This window comes from Eucyclogobius newberryi, unplaced genomic scaffold, assembly GCF_026437365.1.
Source record: "Eucyclogobius newberryi isolate DKJ021-1_F unplaced genomic scaffold, fEucNew1.0.hap1 SCAF_6, whole genome shotgun sequence".
Classification (NCBI taxonomy): Eukaryota; Metazoa; Chordata; class Actinopteri; order Gobiiformes; family Gobiidae; genus Eucyclogobius; species Eucyclogobius newberryi.
Genome location: NW_027316278.1, coordinates 33,340,843 through 33,367,509, shown reverse-complemented (window position 1 = coordinate 33,367,509; position 26,667 = coordinate 33,340,843). Strand labels below are relative to the sequence as shown.

The window sequence follows — 26,667 nt, the reverse complement described above, 5'->3', positions numbered from 1 at the left end:
AAGCTGCGTTTGAATTGTCCCTGCACTTTTTCATGACATAAAAACAGAGCGATTTGTTTTAGAATTAAGTAAGCTCTACTTCCTGTAATCTTCCACATTTATTTGTCTTTTGTTTCCTTCACAAACTCCCTCTTGACTGATCTAAAACTGATGAATATTGAGCTCAGTCAAACCAAACAAACACAGTAATAATTAGACACACGCGAGAACCTTTCATATGCACTTTAAGGAGTTTTATTTTCATTATTATGATTATTATCACACATATTATTACCAATTTGCAACCAGAAAAGCAGAAAGGTGAAAGTGTTGATTCCATTGATGAAATTGAAGCGAGGCCAAACTTTTCAAAACAAGTGATAAAATGTTAGATATTGGTTAAGTCATATTTCTAACGTTGATATCAGACGTTTGTTTACGTGACATTACATTGTTTGGGCCCTTTCTAAATATCCCATAATGTTCATTCATGTCTGTATTTCAGTCCAGTCGTGTTCAAAGTTGCACTACGCAATGTTTATGTCTATTCCTTTGTCTGGAATGTTCCGCAGTGTGGCATTAAACCTGTTTCTGTGGAGAAAAGCGCTCTCAGAGGAGTGAGTGAGTTTATCGAAGCAACAAAATCACCTTTAATGAAATAAATGCTTGATAAAAAAAAAAAAAAGTGCATTTAAAGCCATACTGTGTAACTTTACAAGCAAAGTAAAAACATCTCCGAGCAGGTGGTGGATTTTTAACCCAAAAAGTTACAAAATGCACAATTTAAACACACAGAAAATGTGTGTATTGTATTTACTGCATGTAATTATGTATTTCCAGCAATAAAAACACTTGTATTTGAATAAATGTGTGGTACAAGTTTAATGCCGTACTGTGAAACATTCCTTTTAACACCTTTGATTATTTAACTAACACTTTTCTGTCTACCTCTGACATATTTTTTGGGTGAACAATGATTCATCTTCTGTTTTATTTGCCTCTGAGTGACAGTGAGTGAACGTGTGCGTGTATCGGCTCTGAACCCGCCCCGAGCTCAACGCTGGACACGCTCAGATGCTCCGCCCACAATTCTGAACGGGTCGCAGCATCGTGACGCTTTAATCTCCAAAACATACTTTTAAAAACGCGTGCGGGACCAGCAGCTCTCCTGTCAAACTGAAAACCTCGACGTAATTAAGCGATAAAACACAGTCATCGTTAAATTGCATAAGAGGGAAACGTGAAATAAAATGATGGACTTAATGGACGACAGAGTGAGGTACACATCAAGGGCCCGGAATCAAAAGCATGGAAGTGACGTTTAGACTTTACTGACACCAGATTGAATGGTGAACGAATCAACGAATACGCTCAGTACCTCGTTAGCAAGTATCAATATCACGTTTACTTCCTGTTGTGTGGACTCAAGCGGATCAGCCCGGAGCCGTATAAGATGTGTTAATATGAGTTTAAAAACACAAACCTCGTGACAATCCGGCGAGCAGCGCAGTGTTACTACTTCTTTCTATAAAGTCGATTTGTTACGACATTTTCAGCGGTTGTTTAATCCCATGAGTAAGTTTTATTGATGCATTCATGTTTTAACCACAAAAAAGCGAAATATTGCACTGGTATTGATGGATATTAGTTATTATATAAACACACTTAAATCCTTTTAGCACAAACTTTCCATGACATTTTTTTAAATAAAGATTCTCTATTTTGTTTTGTTAATTCTAATCGACTTTCATCAATATTTTTTCATTCACTTTTTGCCACTTGCACCCTTCTGATTCCCGGCCCTTGAAATCACGTTTTACATCGAAGGAAAAAACTAAAATAAAAAAGCTTTTTAAATTGTCCAGGTAAATCGACCACACACATTTCTGACAGGTCTTTTGTTTTGAAGGGGGCGGGTCTCACGATGCCCTCCAAGGCTCACCTCCGCCTCTGATTGGTCAACACACCGACCCCAATCATCCACTCTTCGACCGCCTCCCGCCCTGCTGTCCTCAGAAGTGCCGTCCGCGGACCGTCCCGAGTCCTGGTTTGGATATTAGTATGGACATTTTCATATGCTTCTAGTCTTATCCGGTGTATTCCGCTTGTTCTTCCGTTTCGTGCGCGTCTAGTTCGGCTATTCGACACAAACTCCCCGTCTCTATGTGGTTAAAGTCAGATTCTTCCTCGCGGTGCCCCTTGTTGTTGGTTTTGCTGGAGTGGAGCTTGCCGATTTCCTCGAGAGCGCTGGCCAGAGAGTCCAGGTCGGCGTTGTCCTGGTGCCGGGCCTCCCACAGACTGAGGATGACGGCGGACGGACTGCGCTGCTTCGCAAAGTAACCCAGGTTTCTGGAAAAGGGGAAAGAGGAAATGAATGCGTGAGACAATTCTGTGTTGAGTGAGTTCATTGGGTATTGGATAAATGTGGAGAAAAGCATTTATTTGCACATGTTTAACTGGGTTATTTAAACTCTCTGCTGACGGCAATGGTTCTTAAACTTCTTTTCCTCCCTAAACACAATCAGCAGAACTTGGGACTTTGTCTGAACATCTTGATGATTAAAGACCCGCCCAGTTTCCCCCCATCAAACCAAAACTCCTCCAGCTCGGGTCCTGACCAGGCCCATCTAACACAACTCACTGCAACGCAAGAAGGTGTTGTATTTAGCACGATTTAAACTCCTTCACAAGTGCACCAAAAGGAGGAGTTCTACTGCCCTCTGCTGGGGAACTTGGTGAGTAAAATGATGGCGTGGCCTTTAGTTCCTGTAAACGCACATCTCTAAGACTGGAATACAGATCCAAGACAACTTTATTAGTGCAGCACATTCTTATCAATAAAACTAAAGTGTCCAGATCATATTCATACTAAATACACAGCTTTTTAGTGTGTTTTTTCATCTACTATTTGCACATAATGAGAAGTGGAATATATTCAATTTGAAATAAGAGATAACTTTGTGAAAACCAACTGATTTGTGTCGCCAAGCCATTATTTCAGCTACAAGTGCAGTACACTGATATGTCCACTGGAGGGAAGTGTTGTACTGCGTTTGATCCGAGGTTAAAGGGAAAGACCACACACAACGTCACAGTATCAGTCAGATTCAAAGCTCGAGTACTAAATATCTACGTCAAAGTCCATAAAGCAGGTTTTATTATTACTTTTGAATTAAATTAATACTTTGTTTGGTTGGACAATACAAGTGGTTTATTTGTATCATGTGTTTTGCATCTGTCGTGAGGCTGTTTGTGAAGAAAAGTTAAAAAAAAGTATCCATATCACCAATTTTAAATATTTAAAATAAAACTACATTTTCTGACAGTTTAAACAAAATAAACACAGTGTAATATATATTTACTATTTGTTCTCTATGCTTTGACAGGCTTTTGGTACTTCAACCTTAAACTAGAATTCACCAATACAGTAATAATTATGAATGAATAATGAACTTTGTGTCACATGCACTTAAACATACATTTTCAGACTAGAATCGTCAATCAGCTGCAACATAAGTTCATAATATATTCATTATTGTCAATAACCACGAGTAGAGCGGTCTGAGACGCGCAGGAGTCGACCAGTTGTGCACGATTTGGGTCGATGAGGTTGAATAGATTTGAATAGTTTTTGGTCATTTACACGAGCAGGATCCCACTAAGCGAACACGTCTTTGTCTTTCAGCAGCAACACGATATTTAAACCTGACTGACGCAGTGATTTGAGTCATTTCTGAAACAACCATGTGGAAAGACAAATCCCGTGGTTATGGATGAGACGTCAGTGTGTTTGAGAAGGGTCAAGAAAACATCTAAGCCTTCGATGTTTTCCCCGTTTCCCTCCATAAATAGAGTTAATACAATACAATAACTTCTGATGGATTAGATTTTTGGGAGAAATAAAAAACAAAATACTTTACTAACATTGTTTTGCAAAACTGTCCATCCAGGACTGGACCAGAATTAAACTAGGACTGGACTAAAAGCTCTAAAGCAGAACAAAGACCAAACCATATCTTAATCTAAAGCAGAAACTAATGTACTCCAGATCTGAACCCCAGTGAGGAATAATGACACACTGAAGATCTGTGTGAGGAATAATGACACACTGAAGATCTGTGTGAGGAATAATGACACACTGAAGATCTGTGTGAGGAATAATGACACACTGAAGATCTGTGTGAGGAACAATGACACACTGAAGATCTGTGTGAGGAATAATGACACACTGGAGATCTGTGTGAGGAACAATGACACACTGAAGATCTGTGTGAGGAATAATGACACACTGAAGATCTGTGTGAGGAATAATGACACACTGAAGATCTGTGAGGAATAATGACACACTGAAGATCTGTGTGAGGAATAACGACACACTGAAGATCTGTGTGAGGAATAATGACACACTGAAGATCTGTGTGAGGAACAATGACACACTGAAGATCTGTGTGAGGAATAATGACACACTGAAGATCTGTGTGAGGAATAACGACACACTGAAGATCTGTGTGAGGAATAATGACACACTGAAGATCTGTGTGAGGAACAATGACACACTGAAGATCTGTGTGAGGAACAATGACACACTGAAGATCTGTGTGAGGAATAATGACACACTGAAGATCTGTGTGAGGAATAACGACACACTGAAGATCTGTGTGAGGAATAACGACACACTAGAGATCTGTGTGAGGAACAATGATACACTGAAGATCTGTGTGAGGAACAATGACACACTGAAGATCTGTGTGAGGAATAATGACACACTGAAGATCTGTGTGAGGAACAACGACACACTGAAGATCTGTGTGAGGAATAACGACACACTGAAGATCTGTGTGAGGAACAATGACACACTGAAGATCTGTGTGAGGAATAACGACACACTGAAGATCTGTGTGAGGAATAATGACACATTGAAGATCTGTGTGAGGAATAACGACACACTGAAGATCTGTGTGAGGAATAACGACACACTGAAGATCTGTGTGAGGAATAATGACACACTGAAGATCTGTGTGAGGAATAATGCCACACTAGAGATCTGTGTGAGGAATAACGACACACTGAAGATCTGTGCGAGGAATAACGACACACTGAAGATCTGTGCGAGGAATAACGACACACTGAAGATCTGTGCGAGGAATAACGACATACTGGAGGGAAATTAGACTTTTGACATTGCAGAATCTTATTGAAACTATGCCACAGCGAATTATTGCTGTAAACAAAGCTAAGTCCTAATAAATATTCGAGAGTGTGAAGTTTTTTGTGTTGTTTTTTTAGACAGTGACGTTCCTAATTATTTTAAACACATTATATACATTTCAGCCGTTTTGTGGATAAGAAAAGTAATGTGTGGGCCGTGCTTTGTTTTGCGTGTATCACTCTGAAGCATCTGTGGTTCAGCTGAAGTAAAAGTGTCATGGAAACGAGCTTCTACAGCCTGAGATGAACCAGGAGAAGAAAAGAGAATAGTGGGGAATACAAGTACATGTGCTGGTGCCAAACCTCTGTGCCACAGCAGAGTCAGCTTGTCACTCACTTCTGATAAAGCACTTAACGGTCATTTTAGTATATTTAGTATATTTTCTAATTACCGCCTTTAGTTTACACTTTCTACATTGTGTGTCATTATTTCACTTTTGTACTTTTGATTTTAAAAAAATCAAATCTATTTTTCCTTCTTTTAAAACAAACAAACCTTGAAAGAACTTTTGAAAGAAAAGGGAAAAAAAGAAGCAGGTATTTTTTGTATTTATTTTTTAAACCTTGAAAGAGCTTTGGATAAAAAAGATTGGTTGGTATTTGTTTATTTTTTTTTCTTTATTAAGAGAAGAAAGTGTCATGGTGACGTAAAAAGCAGAACTGAAAACATTGTGAAGCCAACATTTTATATCTTTAAAGCTGCAACATGTAACTTTTCTGGTCGTCTCCATGGAGATGTCAGGTGATACTTTCCTTGGAATATTCCTCTGTCTGGCATTAAACTTTATTAAATTAAAACATATAGCGTGATAAGTTTTCTGCTGCACATGTTTGATTTAGTTTGACAAACATTTATTATATTTTTGTCGTTTTAACGTGGTCATTTTCATTTAAAGCTCTAATCGTCCCCAGACAATTCTGCAAACGTTAATAATGTTACTTCCTGGTTGGACATGAGCAGCAGATGTGACCGCACTGTAAACAAAGGCCAAAATCCATCTAAATGACACAATATTTATGATTTGACAAATAATAATAACCATTAACGCTTTACATTTTTGACTGATTGTCGCTTTTTGATCGATCTGTAGTTATTTTTTTAAAATTTTCCTCACAAACACCTTGACTGATGTAAAAACTATGATGCATATTTACCACAGGAACTATCTACATGGGCGCTTTAACACATTTAAAACTGTAAATGAGTGCACTAGGACTTAAATATGACCTAAATATGACTCTTTTCCCCCAGATGTTGTAGTTTATAAAATCACCCAAACACACACGTATAACCTCTGACTTTACATCTCTCTGGGTCCAGAATGGGTCGCTCCTGACGACCCTTTATGCCGCTTCTGTTATGTCGTTGGTTCGGCCCTGACAGGTCTGGCCCCCTGGTGGTGGAGGTGGGCGGCGCGGGACACTACTCACCGGTCCAGGTGCAGTTTGCGGGCGAGCAGCTGCCAGTCGTTGCCCTTGGCGTTGGCAGTGTCGAAGGTGGCGCAGATCCTCTGGTGGATGGACGGGGGGATCCTGAAGGCTCGGGGCCCGCTCTGAGTCGTCACGGTGCAGTCGGACTGTGTGAAGAACGGCAAGGACTCTTTTTCACACTGGAGGAAAAAGAGACAAACAAGTCAGGGTCAGGAGGAAAGAGAGAACAAGAGAGGGAGGAGGAAAGGAAGGAGGAGGAAAGAGAGAACAAGAGAGGGAGGAGGAAAAGAAGGAGGAGGAAAGAGAGAACAAGAGAGGGAGGAGGAAAGGAGGGAGGAGGAAAGAGAGAACAAGAGAGGGAGGAGGAAAGGAGGGAGGAGGAGGAAAGAGAGAACAAGAGAGGGAGGAGGAAAGGAAGGAGGAGGAAAGAGAGAACAAGAGAGGGAGGAGGAAAAGAAGGAGGAGGAAAGAGAGAACAAGAGAGGGAGGAGGAAAGGAGGGAGGAGGAAAGAGAGAACAAGAGAGGGAGGAGGAAAGGAAGGAGGAGGAAAGAGAGAACAAGAGAGGGAGGAGGAAAGGAGGGAGGAGGGAAGAGAGAACAAGAGAGGGAGGAGGAAAGGAGGGAGGAGGAAAGAGAGAACAAGAGAGGGAGGAGGAAAGGAGGGAGGAGGAAAGAGAGAACAAGAGAGGGAGGAGGAAAGGAAGGAGGAGGAAAGAGAGAACAAGAGAGGGAGGAGGAAAGGAGGGAGGAGGGAAGAGAGAACAAGAGAGGGAGGAGGAGGAAAGAGAGAACAAGAGAGGGAGGAGGAAAGGAGGGAGGAGGAGGAAAGAGAGAACAAGAGAGGGAGGAGGAAAGGAAGGAGGAGGAAAGAGAGAACAAGAGAGGGAGGAGGAAAGGAGGGAGGAGGAAAGAGAGAACAAGAGAGGGAGGAGGAAAGGAGGGAGGAGGGAAGAGAGAACAAGAGAGGGAGGAGGAAAGGAGGGAGGAGGAAAGAGAGAACAAGAGAGGGAGGAGGAAAGGAGGGAGGAGGAAAGAGAGAACAAGAGAGGGAGGTGGAAAGGAAGGAGGAGGAAAGAGAGAACAAGAGAGGGAGGAGGAAAGGAGGGAGGAGGGAAGAGAGAACAAGAGAGGGAGGAGGAAAGGAAGGAGGAGGAAAGAGAGAACAAGAGAGGGAGGAGGAAAGGAGGGAGTAGGAAAGAGAGAACAAGAGAGGGAGGAGGAAAGGAGGGAGGAGGAAAGAGAGAACAAGAGAGGGAGGAGGAAAGGAAGGAGGAGGAAAGAGAGAACAAGAGAGGGAGGAGGAAAGGAAGGAGGAGGAAAGAGAGAACAAGAGAGGGAGGAGGAAAGAGAGAACAAGAGAGGGAGGAGGAAAGGAAGGAGGAGGAAAGAGAGAACAAGAGAGGGAGGAGGAAAGGGAGAAAGAGGGCAGAGAGATAGAAGGGTGGGAAAAGAAAACAGGAAGACGTCAGAGAGGAAGAAGAGAGTCAGGAACTAGAGAGTGAGGAAAGAAGAAGAAGGAATAAGTAGAGGAAAGTGAGATGAGGAATGAGAGAGAGAACTAGAGATATAACGTGGAGAGTTTTGTGTAATTGTGTAACACATGGACTGAACTAGATTAAAAGACTGAATTGAGTGGAATGAAGTGTAACTCATTATCTCACGTCCCTCATTACTTCCTTCATCGTGCAGCTTATGGACAAAACATTTCCTTTTATTCATTTAAAACAAAACAAAGTTTGGTTGCTTGTTAAATGACCCAAGGTCCTTCCTCTCCTTCTTGTACTTTCAAAAGTACTTTCCTTTAATCCTTATTAAATTGCTTTATATGTGGACAGTCCTTGAGCTGTTCTTTTAGTTTGAACAGTTGAACCTGAAACACAAAAACAGAACTTCAAAATTAAACCTTCCTCTTTTTTCCTCCTTCCCTTTCAGAAAATAAAGTTTGTATATTTTTGTACAGATTAGAGCTGGGTTTCGATTCAAATTTCAAGAATTGATTCGATTACGATTTTTACGTTTCAAAATCGTTTTTTTCCGATTTCTCAGATCCCATCCGATTCGCTCCGATTCGATCTGATTTCGATTCGATCCGATTTCGATTCGATCCGGGGGTTAATGTTATTAAAAATTAAAAATGTATTTGAACCGTTTCCTTCACTTCATGACTGTGTAGAGAAGCAACATATTCAAACTAGTATTATATCAATATTAAACAGAGTATTGGTAGTTACTGATGGAAGACTGATGAAGGTTAAGGGTCAATCTACCTTCAAGAAAGATAATCCAGGAGTCCTGAATTATCTTTCTTGAAGGTAGATTGAAGTTCACTGAGGGAAATGTAGAAAATAATTTTAATTAAAAATATAAAAAATAAAAAATTGATCTTTAGACGTACGAATCGATAATCGGTCATTAATATGCGAATCGATTAAAAATCGGAAAATCGATTATTTCAACCCAGCTCTACTACAGATTGTCATTTTGTGCCATGAATCCAAATGTGTCAAGACAGAACAGGAGAAAACGTCCGTAAAAGAAAACAAACAAGATCTCAAACCTGCCGTGCTGCCCCTGCACCACAGTTTGAGACCCCTTCTAAAAGCACAGGGCGTGGCCGTGTTAGTGGTGTTTGTGCAGTGGCATGTCGCCCTCTGCAGCCCATAACCTGCTCTGACCACTCTGGGAAAGTTCACTTTCTACATGAACTAGTTCAGTTCATAGTTCACTGGAGCTCTCACACTTGCCAGACAGAGGCTCTTTTTGGGCAACTTAACGGTGTTTTTCGCCTGGAAGTCTCTAGAAATCTGACACTTTATTGAACGAAAATAAAAAGAACAAATGTTGCCGTTCACAGACACCAGAATGAACGCGTTCACAGTTTCGTTCTTCAGCAGTAATACAGTACGTTCAGTTCACGTTCACCAAAATTATGAACGCGTTCATGAACTTTTGTTCAATGAACAAAACACTGCACTCCACTCAGTATATATCTGAGCACCGCCTGTAAAACAGCCGTAAAGTGGGCACAAAGGAGATGAGCTCCACGAGGGGCAAAGGGTTCAGGAAGACTTTACTGTCCCTGCAGGGAAATTTGCTTTGGACTCCTCCTCCCAATCAGACAAGGCAAGGCAAGTTTATTTGTAGAGCACATTTCATACACAAGGCAATTCAAAGTGCTTCACAGCAGGAAAAATGCATTCAAATCACAAAGAAATTACAGAAATACAATAAAATTAACTAAATTAAAAAATTATCAATCCAACTGATTTTCTAAACTAATAAAATCACAAACAAAAGAGAAGAGTGCAAAGAAAAAATCCTTTCAGTCATATGCGCAGCTAAACAAAACTGTTTTTAGCTTAGATTTGAACATTGTCAGAGTAGAAGACTGTCTCACATCTTCAGGAAGACTGTTCCAGATTTTAGCTGCATAAAACTGAAACGCAGATTCCCCATGTTTTGTCCTGACTCTGGGCACCAGCAGGAGGCCGGTCCATGTTTTGTCCTGACTCTGGCACCAGCAGGAGGCCGGTCCATGTTTAGTCCTGACTCTGGCACCAGCAGGAGGCCGGTCCATGTTTAGTCCTGACTCTGGGCACCAGCAGGAGGCTGGTCCATGTTTAGTCCTGACTGGCACCAGCAGGAGGCCGGTCCATGTTTAGTCCTGACTCTGAGCACCAGCAGGAGGCCGGTCCCTGAGGTCCTCAGAGTCCGAGATGGTTCATATGGCACTAACATATCCAAGATGTACTTTGGTGCTAGGCCATGGAGAGACTTGTACATGAGCAGAGCTGCTTTAAAGTCTCTTCTCTGAGCCACAGGAGCCAGTGCAGAGACCTGAGAACAGGACTAATGTGATCATACTTCCTGGTTCTAGTCAGGACCCGAGCAGCAGCGTTCTGGATGTACTGCAGCTGTTTTACAGCTCGTTCGGAGAGGCTCGGAGAGGCCAGTGAGCAGGCCGTTACAGTAGTCTAATCTACTGGAGACAAACGCATGGATAAGTCTCTCTAAATCTGGTTTTGACACTATATTTTTGATTTTGGCAATGTTTTTTAGATGGTAAAAAGCTGCTGATGTTATTGATTTGACGTGGCTATTAAAGTTCAAGTCTGAGTCCATTATTACCCCCAGATTTCTAATTTGGTTTGTAGGTTTTAGAGCGAGACTCTGGAGGTGACCGCTAACACTTTCTCTTTGTTTCTGTGGGCCAAAAACGATTATTTCAGTCTTGTCTGAGTTCAGCTGGAGAAAGTTGTTTTGCATCCACAAACTGATCTGTTGGATGCAGTGACAGAGTGAATCTACTGGTCCATAGTCACCTGCCGATAGTGAAACATAGATCTGAGTGTCGTCTGCATAATTGTGATAGGACACATTTTCACTGCGTATCAACTGACCTAACGGCAGCATGTAGAGGTTGAACAGAAGGGGACCCAGGACTGACCCTTGGGGCACTCCACAGGTCAGGGTCATGTGGTCTGAGACACAGCTACCAATTTCAACAAAGTACTTCCTGTCTTCCAGATTGGACCATAACCAGTTTAGGGCAGTGCCAGTGATGCCCACCCAGTCCTCTAGTCTCTGTAAGAGGATCCCATGATCGACAGTGTCAAAAGCAGCACTCAGATCTAACAGAATTAAGACTGAGGCTTTGCCCGTGTCAGTGTTCAGGCGGATGTCATTTGTCACCTTGACAAGAGCAGTCTCAGTGCTGTGATGAGGTCTAAAACCTGACTGAAAAACATCAAATGAGTTGTTTATTAAGAGGAAATCTGTGAGCTGTTGGTAAACAACCTTTTCAAGGACTTTGCCCCACAAGTCCTGCTTTAGTCCTGCTTTAGTCCTGCTTTAGTGCTGCTTTAGTCCTGCTTTAGTCCTGCTTTAGTGCTGCTTTAGTGCTGCTTTAGTCCTGCTTTAGTCCTACTTTAGTCCTGCTTTAGTGCTGCTTTAGTCCTGCTTTAGTCCTACTTTAGTCCTGCTTTAGTCCTGCTTTAGTCCAGCTTTACTAAACCTGGATGACACTAAACTACCTGCTTCTTAACCCTGAAAAAACCGAGGTCATTGTGCTTGGCCCTAAGCATCTACGAGACGCTCTATCTGAGCAGATAGTCACACTGGACAATGTCAGTGTAGCCTCCAGTTCTACTGTAAGAAACCTTGGAGTCTTATTTGACCAGGAGCTCTCATTTAAAGCTCATATAAATCAAGCTTGTAAAACAGCCTATTTCCATTTGCGCAACATCGCCAAAATCAGAAGAATCCTGCCTAAAAGTGATGCCGAAAAACTTATCCATGCATTTGTAACGACTAGATTAGACTACTGTAACTCCCTGCTTGCAGCGTGTCCTAAAAGCTCCATAAAAAGCTTTCAACTGGTTCAAAATGCAGCAGCAAGATTACTAACAGGAACAAAAAGAAGTGAGCACATTACGCCGGTGCTGAAGTCTCTTCACTGGCTCCCCGTCGAGTCTAGAATCAAATTCAAAATTCTACTCTTGACCTACAAAGCCATAAATGACATGGCCCCATCCTACCTCAAAGATGCTATAGAACCATATCATCCAAACAGAGCTCTTCGCTCTCAGAATGCCGGCCTTCTGGTGGTGCCAAGAGTCTCTAAAAGTACTGTAGGAGGTAGAGCGTTTAGCTACCAAGCCCCTGTGTTATGGAATCAGCTCCCGACCCATGTTAAATATGCTGACACAGTCTCTTCATTTAAGTCCAGGCTTAAAACGTTCCTCTTCGAAATCGCTTATGGTCAGAGTAGTTAAGAACAGAAAGATAAACCCACAGCTTCAGCTACGCTGCCCTAGGAGTAACTGTGCTGGGGGAAGTATGACAGCTTGAGCACTATCCTCTTCTTCTTCTGACTACTTATGCTATCAAACAATATTTATTTTTTGATTCCACTTGCAAACTGTTCACCGCCTTCTTTTCTTTCTCTCACTCCTGAGGACCTGTGGACCCAGATGCCCCTCCCCTGGTGAAGTGGTCCCTGCCCTGTGTGGACGGTCCCTCATCTGCCTGAAGAGTGGCTCCAGTTCGCCTCAGTCGGTCCCTCTTCTGCCTGAAGAGTGGGTCCAGCTCGCCTCCGACGGTCCCTCATCTGCCTGAAGAGTGGGTCCAGCTCGACTCAGACGGTCCCTCATCTGCCTGAAGAGTGGGTCCAGCTCGCCTCCGACGGTCCCTCATCTGCCTGAAGAGTGGGTCCAGCTCGCTTCCGACGGTCCCTCATCTGCCTGAAGAGTGGGTCCAGCTCGCTTCCGACGGTCCCTCATCTGCCTGAAGAGTGGGTCCAGCTCGACTCAGACGGTCCCTCTTCTGCCTGAAGAGTGGGTCCAGCTCGCCTCCGACGGTCCCTCATCTGCCTGAAGAGTGGGTCCAGCTCGACTCAGACGGTCCCTCATCTGCCTGAGGAGTGGGTCCAGCTCGCCTCCGACGGTCCCTCATCTGCCTGAAGAGTGGGTCCAGCTCGACTCAGACGGTCCCTCTTCTGCCTGAAGAGTGGGTCCAGCTCGACTCAGACGGTCCCTCTTCTGCCTGAAGAGTGGGTCCAGCTCGCCTCCGACGGTCCCTCATCTGCCTGAAGAGTGGGTCCAGCTCCAGTCTCCTTGTGTCCGTCTGTTCGTCTGTGAGAGTCGGATCTCTCCTTCACTGGAACTCTTCCAGGTTTCTACGCTTTTTTCCCAAAGAGGTTTTTTTTGTAGTTTTTCCTGGCCGAGAAGGAGAGTCTAAGGACAGAGGACCCTGGGACATCGTCCCTCGCCACCACAGACATTGTCTGACTTCATCGCCACCACAGACATTGTTGATTCATTTCTCCCTGTGGCCCTCAGAGGCAACTGTTGTTGTGATTTTGGGCCTTACAAAAATAAATTGATTTGATTTGATTTGATTTAGTCCCAGTAAAGTCACACTTTTTATACTTTAAGAATATTTGACAGAAGATAGAGAATAACTTGAAATGTTGTCGTTTGACTCCAACTCTTTGTGTGGTGAGAGTTGTATTGTCATTTACGTCATATTAATGTGAGAAAAAACATGATTATTCACGATTATTGAGGCTGTGACTAAACAACAATGAAATCTTTAATTTTCTTTCATTCTCGTGGTCTGACATGTGACTGTTCCTGAACTATCTAAAGGCAAAATAAAGTTAAATATGACAAAAATATGATACAAAAGTTACTATATATATATATATATATATATATATATATATATATATATATATATATATAACTAATCATTTTTTTTACTATGTTTTGAACTGAAAATACTTTTTTTTTCTTCTTGCTTCTAAAATGGTCCCGATGATGATTGAAGATGATATTGTGATTTGAATACTCAGGATTATTGATGAACCTGATCATCTCGACACCCTGTGAGTGTGCGAGCGTCAGTACTTATCATTTAGACCCAGGCAGCTGTGGCTACACTACATCTGTGGATAGTTATGAATAAATTGTAGCTTACATTAGTTTTTTGTCAAGTTTATCAAGCGTGTCACAGAAACAAGAAAAAAATAAAACAAATTCATGTTTATGAGGCAGGAAATAAAAAGAAAAGTATTTAGACAGCTCAGACAAACGGTTGTTGTTATACTTTGCATCGAGTAATAAGAGTGAATATAACCTCCAGCTCTGTTTTCTCACATAGTTCACACAAAGTAGGATTTGTGGTGTGATAAAACTAAAAAGTAAGTGTCAAACGGCTGTGGCTCGGTGCAGTTTGTTAGATTTCAGAAACGTTCCGGTCATTTGGATGGTGGTGTTTTGTATGGAGGCTCAGGTGTTGCTCTAAGCGTTTGTCAGACGCCAAAACGGTCTGTGGACGTTTGGAGGCTAACGCTAACTCGCTCATTGAAAACGCACTGGCGCTAACGCATGAAGAGTGGCACCAGCTCTCAGAATGGAAACGCTCTGTATAAAGCCACGCCCTTTGTGCCGTTGGAGGATTGTGGTTTTTGGTTGACGGAACAAGATTCACAAACTAGGAACTTTCTTTGGTAAAAAGGTGCAGCATGAAAAACATTATTATCATTTATATTATTATTTTATTTACTATTATCTTGTATTATCATGTCATGTATTATTATTAGGCCCGAGCGCCACAAGCTGGCGAGAGGCCTATTAGTCTCGTAAGGCCGTGCGAAGCACGACTGCGAAAGTGCGCACGTAGTGCGCACGAAATCGAGCGCTTCCAAACACTCACTAACGCACTCCTTCACTCACGCACGCCCCGTGCATACTAATTAGTTGTAGGAAAATGGAACATTACCGTTGTAAACGGGCGAAGCCCGTGCAAAAGTTCGCACTAATTTGTTATTATTATCATTATTTATTATTCATTTATTTTTTTAAATTATTATTTTTTGCATACAATTGTGATGCTTGACAAACAGAACTGTAGCTGTAGCATTTTAAGACACAAATAGCCTGTATCATATTAAAAAAACATGCAAACTTCTATTTCTATATCTTCTAGTTCCCAAACCAAACTACAAGTGCTTTTGTGATTTTTTGATTGCAAACTGATCTAAATCTAAAAGATATTGAGTTGATTGATAATGATGTTGAGCCCTGATCCCCTTCACGTGTCAGTGGTCATAATGTTTTGCCTGACGGTGAGCACACTGTGAGAAGTTTGACAGCTTGATGACAAACTCGGTCCAAATGTCCAATCCTGAGAGTTTATCTTGACTTTGCACAGCCTGCGTACACCGCGGCTTAGACGTCTGAGCCGTTACTTAATGTTTGTCTTCAAAACAGACTCTCTCAAAGTTAGCCGCCGATGCACTTTCTCTGTTTGAGAGAGGAATAAAATTGTTTTAAGAGTTTTGTTAGTTTTACTTGGTGCATAGAGTCACGACGATCCATGAGAAATGTGTTAAAACGTGTCTTTAAACCAGTTAGTTGATGTTTAGACATCAGATAAATGTGAAATATCTGTAAAATGAATCACACAAGTGCAGAAAGATCACCTCCCACATGACTTTTTTCATTTCTATTTTAAATCTTCTCTTTTTACTGTATTTTAAACAACATTCACAATAGTATCTACATTTCAACATTCTGCTCACTTCTTTTACTGCATCTTTACTGCAACTTACTTTCTCGCAGTCTGTTCCAGTAGTTTTACTTTTTAGATGTAACTGTTTTACTTTACTTACACTATTTCCAGTGAACTGATGGTAAGGCTTTAAAAATTCAGTTGTATCATTGATTGGCAGATTGAGATTGACTCTTGGATGAGTCGAAAAGGTTTATTTTTTCTAAAATTGGGGTCCAGATGATTTTTTCTACAAAAAGAATATCCATGTGTGAGTAAATCATATTTTTTCATACCTTGTTTTACCGTTAAATTGAGTTTTTCCACATTTGACACCAGCATCTGTTACTGCAGAGTGGGGTTATTTACACATCTACAAGGACGTCACTCATTTAACACATTTTTTCTTCTTACTGTCACCTTCAAATGTACTAAAATGAAATGAAAATGAAAAAATCCTCAGTTGGATTAAAATACAGAATTAGAGCCCCAACTAATGATTATTTTTGTACAATTATTGTAAAACAGGGGAAAAATCAAACACAAACAGGATGGAGGGTTTGCTTGCTCCCTCGAACGAGTCTGGTAATGATTCATGGACGTCCGGACCTCCACTTTTGATGTCACAAATCTGGGCAGCGAGCATCGTGAGGCTCAGAGGGAGAGAAGAAGACCTCGCAAACAGGATTCATTAAAAAAGCATGAATGAAGCCAAATACAACTCCAAGCATGGGAACACTGTTTTTATTATTACACTAGGTCACATTTACTTAGTTTATTTGAGTGAGAAATTGTACTTTTCAGAGTAGTTTCTGAACACTATACTTTTGGAGTAATATCTAGTTTGAAGTGACAGTCTCTTACTTGAATATAAATTTGGATCACTCTTCCCACTGTGAGCAAATGACAAAAGCATTATGTTAACATGAACATTTGTGTACATCAGATATGGTTTATTTTTTTAATTTTTGTGTGTTATCCTTTAAAGATACCAGTGTTATTTAAGGTTTTGTCCTTCCAATTACATTCACCTCAAATTATAAATCATATGTTACGTCATGACAGTTACTTGAGTAGCACTATCCCCGAATCCTTTTTTGCACTTACTTAATTAAATAACACAAACATTATGCACCTTTTTCTTTCGCTTTTTGCTTTTTTCATATAAAACAGGAGTAGCACTTAGCTTCATTCACACTAGTTTTCTAATCCTGGTTAGAAAATCCAGTCCTCTCAAAGCATCAAAAACACTCTGTTCTGAATCTCGATCCTCGATAACTGGTGTTTTCACGATCTTTGACGTGGCTCTGAGAATCTTCTGCTGTTTTAACTCCATAAACTTGTTAATCACGATCAGAACGACTGTTTTCTGAGACTGGGAAGTCCGGCGTGCGGAAATGTTTAGATTAAACTGTGTAATTCCCCCTGCGGCCAGTAGATGGCATCAAAACAAAGGTAGCCCCAGGTTAAACAGCAGACACAGATGTGATTCTGTTTTTTATAAACCATTTTTTGGTTCTAAAACACGAGATGCCAAATTAAAGGTTCTAAAGAGAATGTTTAAATTCAAATAACATACAATTAATGCATAATATTTGCCCTTTAAAATGATCTGTTTTTTACAATTTTAGACAGTAAAAAGTAGGTCTGCTCTAAACCACATGCTATTCTTACTTGAGTAACATTTTTGGCTACTCTACTCATATCAAAAGCTAAAAGAAATTAATCAAATCAAATCAATTAATTTTTGTAAGGCCCAAAATCACAACAACAGTCGCCTCTGAGGGCCACAGGGAGAAATGAATGAAATTAATAAAAAATACAAAAATGATGTTGCCTACGTGTGTCCTTTTGTATTGCTATGACGACAACTATAGCTTTACCGCCTGATACTGTGAGCCAATTTTGACACCATAAAGACGGCAAACACAGAAGTATCAACGGTAATTCAAGCAGCGGCTCCATTCAGTGAAATGCACTGTTGTGGCCGTATGCAGAGAACACAGGATGGATCTAACATATGCTTTTGTGTCTGCTTCCTCTTTACGGGCCATATGTACAGCGTGATGTGGGTGAGGAGTCTGAAAGAGCAGCTGCCAAGAGCCAATTTACACCTGTTCCATTTCTGAGCGCAATTTATCTCTGTTAAGCTTTTGAAAAATTTACATTATCATCGGCGCGCCTCATATATTTGTCATTCGACTTAAGTGACTGTGTGGAAATTGCTGGTTGCTAGGTTCTGAAGAGAGTGAAAGGATGTCCTATTCACACGATCACGTTTAAAGACGTCATATCACCCTTTTGCTCTGCTGTAGTCATGATTGGTCACATCCCCATAACAGCAGCGCACAATAGCAAGAAGAAAACATTGTAATGAGAAATCGTGTCCGTTGTGTTGATAATTGCAATTCTCGGATTCATTTCATTCAACAAAATGTGTTTCAACCTTGTGCAGATTATTGTAAAGTCGGTACATAGTTCATTTTCGTTTTCCACCAAAGCCGTCCCGTGGCAAAGCCCTGAATCCAAACGTGAACCTGATGAAATCGTTTATCATCAAAAATAACTGACTAAAAGTTTGGAATTTTGTTCTGGGGTGGATCTAATTTAACTCTTCGGGTAAAGTTATGGTTAGGTTTATTTAAGAACAGTTAATTTGGTTAAGGCTGGGGATTTGGAAACTGGAACACTCGTCCTGCAAATAATAGTAAAAAAATAAATAAAATAAAATATATATATATATATATATATTTTTTTTTTAAATAAATGAATAAATGCATATTGCTTCTTAATTTGTGATTTAAATGACCTTATTGCGTCCCACTGGTGGAAAGTAAGTAAAATTACTTAAGTACATTTTTACAGTGGATCATTTTTACTTTTACTTCACGACATTTGAGAGCAGGAATGTGTACTTTCTGCTGATTTTTTTTAACTGGACTAACTTTTAAGGATGGGCAAGCAGACTTGGGGCGTTAATCAATATTTAGTGCACAACATTTGCCTGCAAAAGTGAAAAAAGCTTACATGCAAGGATCAGTTTTGACCTCTGCTCTCCCACGTGAAGGTCAAACACCTATGCTACTGAGCCAAACGATTCTTATCTGTGTAAACTGCTGGATGAATTTAATAGTCTCGCTTCACCAATCCATTCATTACACAAACCAGCGTTCTGTGTTATTAAAACACTGCCTGTATTTGTCTAATCATTATAAACGTGAACGGAGCTGCAAACAAAGACAGGATAGTTTTTAAGACGGTTTGTAGAAACTTGGTGCTGCTGTTGCTTCACTTCTCCTCTGCACATGCTCAGTTAGAGCTTCACTTCTCCTCTGCACATGCTCAGTTAGGGCTTCACTTCTCCTCTGCACATGCTCAGTTAGAGCTTCACTTCTCCTCTGCACATGCTCAGTTAGAGCTTCACTTCTCCTCTGCACATGCTCAGTTAGAGCTTCACTTCTCCTCTGCACATGCTCAGTTAGAGCTTCACTTCTCCTCTGCACATGCTCAGTTAGAGCTTCACTTCTCCTCTGCACATGCTCAGTTAGAGCTTCACTTCTCCTCTGCACATGCTCAGTTAGGGCTTCACTTCTCCTCTGCACATGCTCAGTTAGGGCTTCACTTCTCCTCTGCACATGCTCAGTTAGAGCTTCACTTCTCCTCTGCACATGCTCAGTTAGAGCTTCACTTCTCCTCTGCACATGCTCAGTTAGGGCTTCACTTCTCCTCTGCACATGCTCAGTTAGAGCTTCACTTCTCCTCTGCACATGCTCAGTTAGAGCTTCACTTCTCCTCTGCACATGCTCAGTTAGGGCTTCACTTCTCCTCTGCACATGCTCAGTTAGGGCTTCACTTCTTCTCTGCACATGCTCAGTTAGAGCTTCACTTCTCCTCTGCACATGCTCAGTTAGGGCTTCACTTCTCCTCTGCACATGCTCAGTTAGGGCTTCACTTCTCCTCTGCACATGCTCAGTTAGGGCTTCACTTCTCCTCTGCACATGCTCAGTTAGGGCTTCACTTCTCCTCTGCACATGCTCAGTTAGGGCTTCACTTCTCCTTTGCACATGCTCAGTTAGGGCTTCACTTCTCCTCTGCACATGCTCAGTTAGGGCTTCACTTCTCCTCTGCACATGCTCAGTTAGGGCTTCACTTCTCCTCTGCACATGCTCAGTTAGGGCTTCACTTCTCCTCTGCACATGCTCAGTTAGAGCTTCACTTCTCCTCTGCACATGCTCAGTTAGAGCTTCACTTCTCCTCTGCACATGCTCAGTTAGAGCTTCACTTCTCCTCTGCACATGCTCAGTTAGAGCTTCACTTCTCCTCTGCACATGCTCAGTTAGGGCTTCACTTCTCCTCTGCACATGCTCAGTTAGGGCTTCACTTCTCCTCTGCACATGCTCAGTTAGAGCTTCACTTCTCCTCTGCACATGCTCAGTTAGAGCTTCACTTCTCCTCTGCACATGCTCAGTTAGGGCTTCACTTCTCCTCTGCACATGCTCAGTTAGAGCTTCACTTCTCCTCTGCACATGCTCAGTTAGAGCTTCACTTCTCCTCTGCACATGCTCAGTTAGGGCTTCACTTCTCCTCTGCACATGCTCAGTTAGGGCTTCACTTCTCCTCTGCACATGCTCAGTTAGAGCTTCACTTCTCCTCTGCACATGCTCAGTTAGAGCTTCACTTCTCCTCTGCACATGCTCAGTTAGGGCTTCACTTCTCCTCTGCACATGCTCAGTTAGAGCTTCACTTCTCCTCTGCACATGCTCAGTTAGAGCTTCACTTCTCCTCTGCACATGCTCAGTTAGGGCTTCACTTCTCCTCTGCACATGCTCAGTTAGGGCTTCACTTCTTCTCTGCACATGCTCAGTTAGAGCTTCACTTCTCCTCTGCACATGCTCAGTTAGGGCTTCACTTCTCCTCTGCACATGCTCAGTTAGGGCTTCACTTCTCCTCTGCACATGCTCAGTTAGGGCTTCACTTCTCCTCTGCACATGCTCAGTTAGGGGTTCACTTCTCCTCTGCACATGCTCAGTTAGGGCTTCACTTCTCCTCTGCACATGCTCAGTTAGGGCTTCACTTCTCCTCTGCACATGCTCAGTTAGGGCTTCACTTCTCCTTTGCACATGCTCAGTTAGGGCTTCACTTCTCCTCTGCACATGCTCAGTTAGGGCTTCACTTCTCCTCTGCACATGCTCAGTTAGGGCTTCACTTCTCCTCTGCACATGCTCAGTTAGGGCTTCACTTCTCCTCTGCACATGCTCAGTTAGGGCTTCACTTCTCCTTTGCACATGCTCAGTTAGGGCTTCACTTCTCTGCACATGCTCAGTTAGGGCTTCACTTCTCCTCTGCACATGCTCAGTTAGGGCTTCACTTCTCCTCTGCACATGCTCAGTTAGAGCTTCACTTCTCCTTTGCACATGCTCAGTTAGGGCTTCACTTCTCCTCTGCACATGCTCAGTTAGAGCTTCACTTCTCCTCTGCACATGCTCAGTTAGGGCTTCACTTCTCCTCTGCACATGCTCAGTTAGGGCTTCACTTCTCCTTTGCACATGCTCAGTTAGGGCTTCACTTCTCTGCACATGCTCAGTTAGGGCTTCACTTCTCCTCTGCACATGCTCAGTTAGGGCTTCACTTCTCTGCACATGCTCAGTTAGGGCTTCACTTCTCCTCTGCACATGCTCAGTCACAGGTTTATTCAGCGTGGTTCGAGTTTGAGCTCTGGTTCTAAAAGCTCATGTTAGAGGGCAGAGCATGACCGGCCTCTGAACACGGCCACAGACTGAGCAGCTCTGAGAGAAGAACTAAGCTTCCTGCAGTACTGCTCAGCGGCCTGTAGAGGTCACTAAAAGACACTGTGACAAATAAGGGGAAAACGGGCTTATTTGGATGTATTTTAGAACAATTTAAATATAGTTGTGACCCTGATTGTCCTGACCACACATGTCCTGTTTCATATGATTTGGGGGTTTCTTTTGGCACGTTTATGGTGACATTCTGTGTAAAAGTTACGGGTTCAAGCCCAAACTTTCACTAGCACATTTGGGCAATTGATTCTTATACTGTTCAATCAGCACGATTATTTATTCAAATCACTACATTTAGGTCCCTCAAATGTCCCACTCGGTCCCTCACCTCTGCACCCCCCCCTTCCCCACTCGGTCCCTCACCTCTGCACCCCTCACTTTCCCCCTCTCGGTCCCTCACCTCTGCACCCCTCACCCTTCCCCACTCGGTCCCTCACCTCTGCACCCCTCACCCTTCCCCTCTCGGCCCCTCACCTCTGCACCCCTCACCCTTCCCTCTCGGTCCCTCACCTCTGCACCCCTCACCCTTCCCCTCTCGGCCCCTCACCTCTGCACCCTTCACCCTTCCCCACTCGGTCCCTCACCTCTGCACCCTTCCCCTCTCGGTCCCTCACCTCTGCACCCCTCACCCTTCCCCTCTCGGTCCCTCACCTCTGCACCCCTCACCCTTCCCTCTCGGTCCCTCACCTCTGCACCCCTCACCCTTCCCCACTCGGTCCCTCACCTCTGCACCCCTCACCCTTCCCCTCTCGGCCCCTCACCTCTGCACCCCTCACCCTTCCCTCTCAGTCCCTCACCTCTGCACCCCTCACCCTTCCCCACTAGGTCCCTCACCTCTGCACCCCTCACCCTTCCCCACTAGGTCCCTCACCTCTGCACCCCTCACCCTTCCCCACTCGGCCCCTCACCTCTGCACCCCTCACTCTTCCCCACTCGGTCCCTCACCTCTGCACCCCTCACCCTTCCCTCTCGGTCCCTCACCTCTGCACCCCTCACCCTTCCCCACTCGGCCCCTCACCTCTGCACCCCTCACCCTTCCCCTCTTGGTCCCTCACCTCTGCACCCCTCACCCTTCCCCACTCGGCCCCTCACTTCTGCACCCCTCACTCTCCCCCCTTCGGTCTCTCACCTCTGCTACGGCCGTGTAAACCTGCAGGATCTGCTCGTGACCTTTGACCTGCCTGACGCTGATTTTGCAGGAGAGCTGAGCGGTGGCCGGGCTGAATCTCTCCAGGGAGAAGGCACAGTGCAGGGGCGACTGGTTACTGCACCACACTTGGGAGAAGGAGAATTCCTGAAACAGAAGACAAACAAAAGGGAAATATGGATGTTGTTTGTGTTGACAACGCAACAAAGCAGCAAAAAAACAGTTGAAAGAATGAAAAATGAAGTCCTGTTTATAAAAATGACACCATATTCTTTCATCTTATTCATTATTTTTGTCAAGGATGCAAGTTTATTTTCTATTTTTTTAAGAGGCAGCGCAGGTCTTTAACTGTCACAACACGGCTGAATGAAAGCTTCGATCCACACTCTTCTTACTTACCTCAGCGTGAACAGGTAAAAGATTTATAGATTCCCATTTGAAGCAAAAGCTGAATAAATCCAGTCTGTTTTCTTAGTTGGATCCAAGATAAATAAAACCATGTGTGACTACTATTGGTCCATAAATACTGCAGTATCACTCATGTTTTCTCAGAGTTGTATGAGGGCACGTGGGCGCTCTCTGGTGGAGCAATTGTGTTTTACATGTTAACATAGAAAACAACCCAAACCCAACAACAGTTACCTGGCTAAAGTATTAAGTCAGAGTTAATATTAGAGCATTACATAACACCTGTAAGGCATTGTCTCGACAGGATTAGTGTTATTCCATCTACTGGCCACAGACGGAATTGTCCCGGACACGCTAATAAAGAGCACTCAATTGTAACAAAATTTGGAAAATGTTTGGCGTTTTTCTGAAGCGCAGAGAAGACGATCGCATAAAGCGTGAAGCAAAATACAACCCCAGGTTTGCTTTTGACGAGGAAACAATTTCTTCATAACAGTAATAAAAAAATATAACATCAAAACGAAGCCTTTAAGAAAACCTTCCGCTCTTGTTAAAGACATTAGCTCCGCACACGGCTGAGGAGGTCGGGGGAAATGGGCTCGTTCCAGGTTGTTCTTGAACTCTCCTCGTGTATTGTGCCCATTATACCATCAGTGTGAATGAAATGTAAATGTCAAATGGTTCTGTGGGCGCCGTGCTCGGCCGGTTTACACGTGAGCCTCCGTAACGTGCCCAGGTGCCCATTCAGCGCTGCATAAAAGAACGTACGCTTTCACATCCACGTGTACACATTACCTTTGTACAGGGATGAGAGGTGTATACGGCAGAAAACTAATGCAGAAGTGAATAAATGAGACCTATATCGTCCTATATTGTGCTTTGTATCTTTGTATAGACTCCTGGTATTACTATCACAAAATAAAAGTTAGTTAAGCATCAAATAGTCATTTTAAGGAAGATTTCGTGTCAATCGTGCCATTAACGTGACTATATTTTTATTATTTTACTTGAATTGAAACAGTTAAGAATGTAAATTATACGTTTTTATGATCTGGATGTTTCCATGATTTTAGCATTTCCTCCATGATTTTAAAGTTTCCTCCATAATTTTAGCATTTCATCCATGATTTTTACATTTCCTCCATGATTTTAGCATTTCCTCTGTGATTTTAGCATTTCCTCCATGATTTTAGCATTTCATCCATGATTTCTGCATTTCCTCCATGATTTTAGCTTTTCCTCCGCGATTTTAGCATTTCCTCCATGATTTTAACGTTTCCTCCATGATTTAAGCTTTTCATCTGTGATTTTAGCTTTTCCTCTGTGATTTTAACGTTTCCTCCATGATTTTAACGTTTCCTCTGTGATTTTAGCTTATCCTCTGTGATTTTAACGTTTCCTCTGTGATTTTAGCATTTCCTCCATGATTTTAATCGTTTTCTCCGTGATTTTAAGCATTTCCTTCGTGATTTTAGCGTTTCCATTATTTCACTGTGATCGTCCATTTCCCCAGAGAGATATTTGCCCGAGTGTCACTGAAAGACGAGTTGAATACGGGGAACGAGCATTAAGACTGACAAAAGAATAATTGTGTGCCATTTGAGAGAGGGGGAGGAAAAAAAGCACTTTCACCACGAAAAACTATGAACGGTCAGACTTTACATAGATAAACAATAAACCGATAAAGAAAAACACAGGGTAAAAGACGTTATCCGTTTTGTTCTGAATGATACACTGATCTATGAGAGATATTTGAGAGTCTTCCTTATTTATGAGAGGTGTGAGACAGAGACACAGTGAGATTTGATGGTCCTGGTCCTAGAAACTGGCTCATCACATCATCGGAGAGACAGTCAAGCCTTCCTGAGTCTTACCTAAGCCTCCAAGGTTATAAATCAGTTTAATAGACGTCGCTGTTCCATTTTTTTTTTTATTTTTATTTTTTTTATTTTTTTTTACAGAACACAGCTCTCCTTCGTAGCCCGCAGCGTTCGTCTCCTCCAGATTGCAGTGGCAGCAGCAGCAGCTTGCCGCCTGATGCTACGGTAAGCACAGATCTGGTCGGGAACAGGAAGCTTTGATGTATAATTAATTTGACACATGCGCCAGAGAAAGTCCTTGACCCGATCCTGGGTTAGTCCCCGGCGGATCTGCGCATTAAAACTGACCCGTGGACCGGTGATAAGGCAGACCACTAGAAGGAGCAGGAGAGCGGGATTTCCTGCAGGTTTAACCCCGAGAGCTTTGATCAGACAGAAACGCCTTTTAATGGAAGAGAAGAGAACGTGGAAAGAGAGGAATGTGTTTTATTGACGTGTGAATCAGGGATTGAATCGAAAGCTTATTCTAACTCAGTCCCAACAGCTATAATTTCCTTTTATGTGCTGCCTCGTTGCCATGGGCTACTGTACTGACATGCAGCAGTGGATGAAGTATTCAATTTTGTGAAATAAGTACAATTACAGCTACAGGAGCCAAAAAGAAAAAGAAAAAAAGAGATAAATTAATCGATAAATTTACTTTTGGAATATTTTTATGATTTTCTAGTGTTCACTTTATTGGGTTGGATAATACCTGTTATAAGTATGAATTATTTAGCAGTTTATGAAGAAAACTTGAAAAATGAAGTAGAATGGAGTTTTAAAACACATTGATGATCTCACTATGGAGACAGAGCCAAAAGTTAAGGCAAAATTTAGTCACTTTTAGACACTTTAGATGCAATAAAGGCATTTGCACATTTCAATTTGATACTTTTATACTTGTTTCTCTCTGGTCCTTCTTTTTATGTTCTAAAAAAACATAAATATACATATATATACATATAAATAATAATTTAAAAAAAAATAGTATAGAATGGAATAGAACATGGTTGCAAGTTAACAGTTATGGATTTTTCTAGTGTGATTTTACAAACAGGAAGTAAAATTATAAACCTAAAAAAATATATAAATCAGGATACATTTAGTTTAAACATTTGACAAATCTTAGACATCATTATCTTAACTGTGTTTGAGTCAAATGAGTAATCCAACCCGATGTGACTGACAGCTGGATAAACCAATCAGGGAAACCCGCAGTTCGTCCCTATCAAAACGAACGTGGCGGTTTATGTACAAATTAATATTTCAACGTTGAATGTTTTGTAATCAATAGTTCTTGCACTGCTGTTCCAAGGCCATGTCCAGCTCAGTCCTTATATAATAAACCTCTCCTCCAATCTTGGCCTTTATTCACAGCTCTCGGGCTACTTCAGTTGTTCTATACTACTTTGTTTAATAGATACAGTTGGCATCAGAGTGAACGCCTACTAACGAACCTCTGTGGGGGAAATCATCCATTTTAATAGAGAACAGCAGGTCCTGCGCCCACTGTTCAACAGCTACAAGAGCAAACATCAACTTTAGTGTATATTTTATGCCAAATACAGACATGAAGACAAGGAGGAAAAGTAATTCAACCGCCCAAATTGGTGCAAATATCCAAGAATGCTAACAGCAGCTGCAGACTAAATGCTAGAGTGATGCTAGCGTTGCCTTCTGTATTTTAACATCTACAGAACAACTTTTACTTTTTTGAGGTAACGCCAGGTCAACCACCTCCAGTAAGACTCAGATGTGACTCCCCTTGAATATGTT

General features: G+C 42.3%; 1 protein-coding gene across 2 annotated transcripts in view; it reads right to left on the bottom strand.

Moving 5' to 3' along the window:
* Positions 1-1,740: 1,740 nt before the first annotated feature.
* The window catches only part of unc5db (unc-5 netrin receptor Db), a 394,916-nt gene continuing 369,989 nt past the window's right edge, over positions 1,741-26,667 (bottom strand). For both annotated transcript variants that reach the window (XM_072433137.1, XM_072433138.1), the window contains 3 exons: positions 22,604-22,768; positions 6,619-6,797; positions 1,741-2,328 (listed from right to left, as the gene is read on the bottom strand). In XM_072433137.1, the coding sequence (XP_072289238.1) occupies positions 2,067-2,328; positions 6,619-6,797; positions 22,604-22,768 (606 nt within the window). In that variant the 3' untranslated portion in view covers positions 1,741-2,066. The remainder of the gene's footprint in view (positions 2,329-6,618; positions 6,798-22,603; positions 22,769-26,667) is intronic.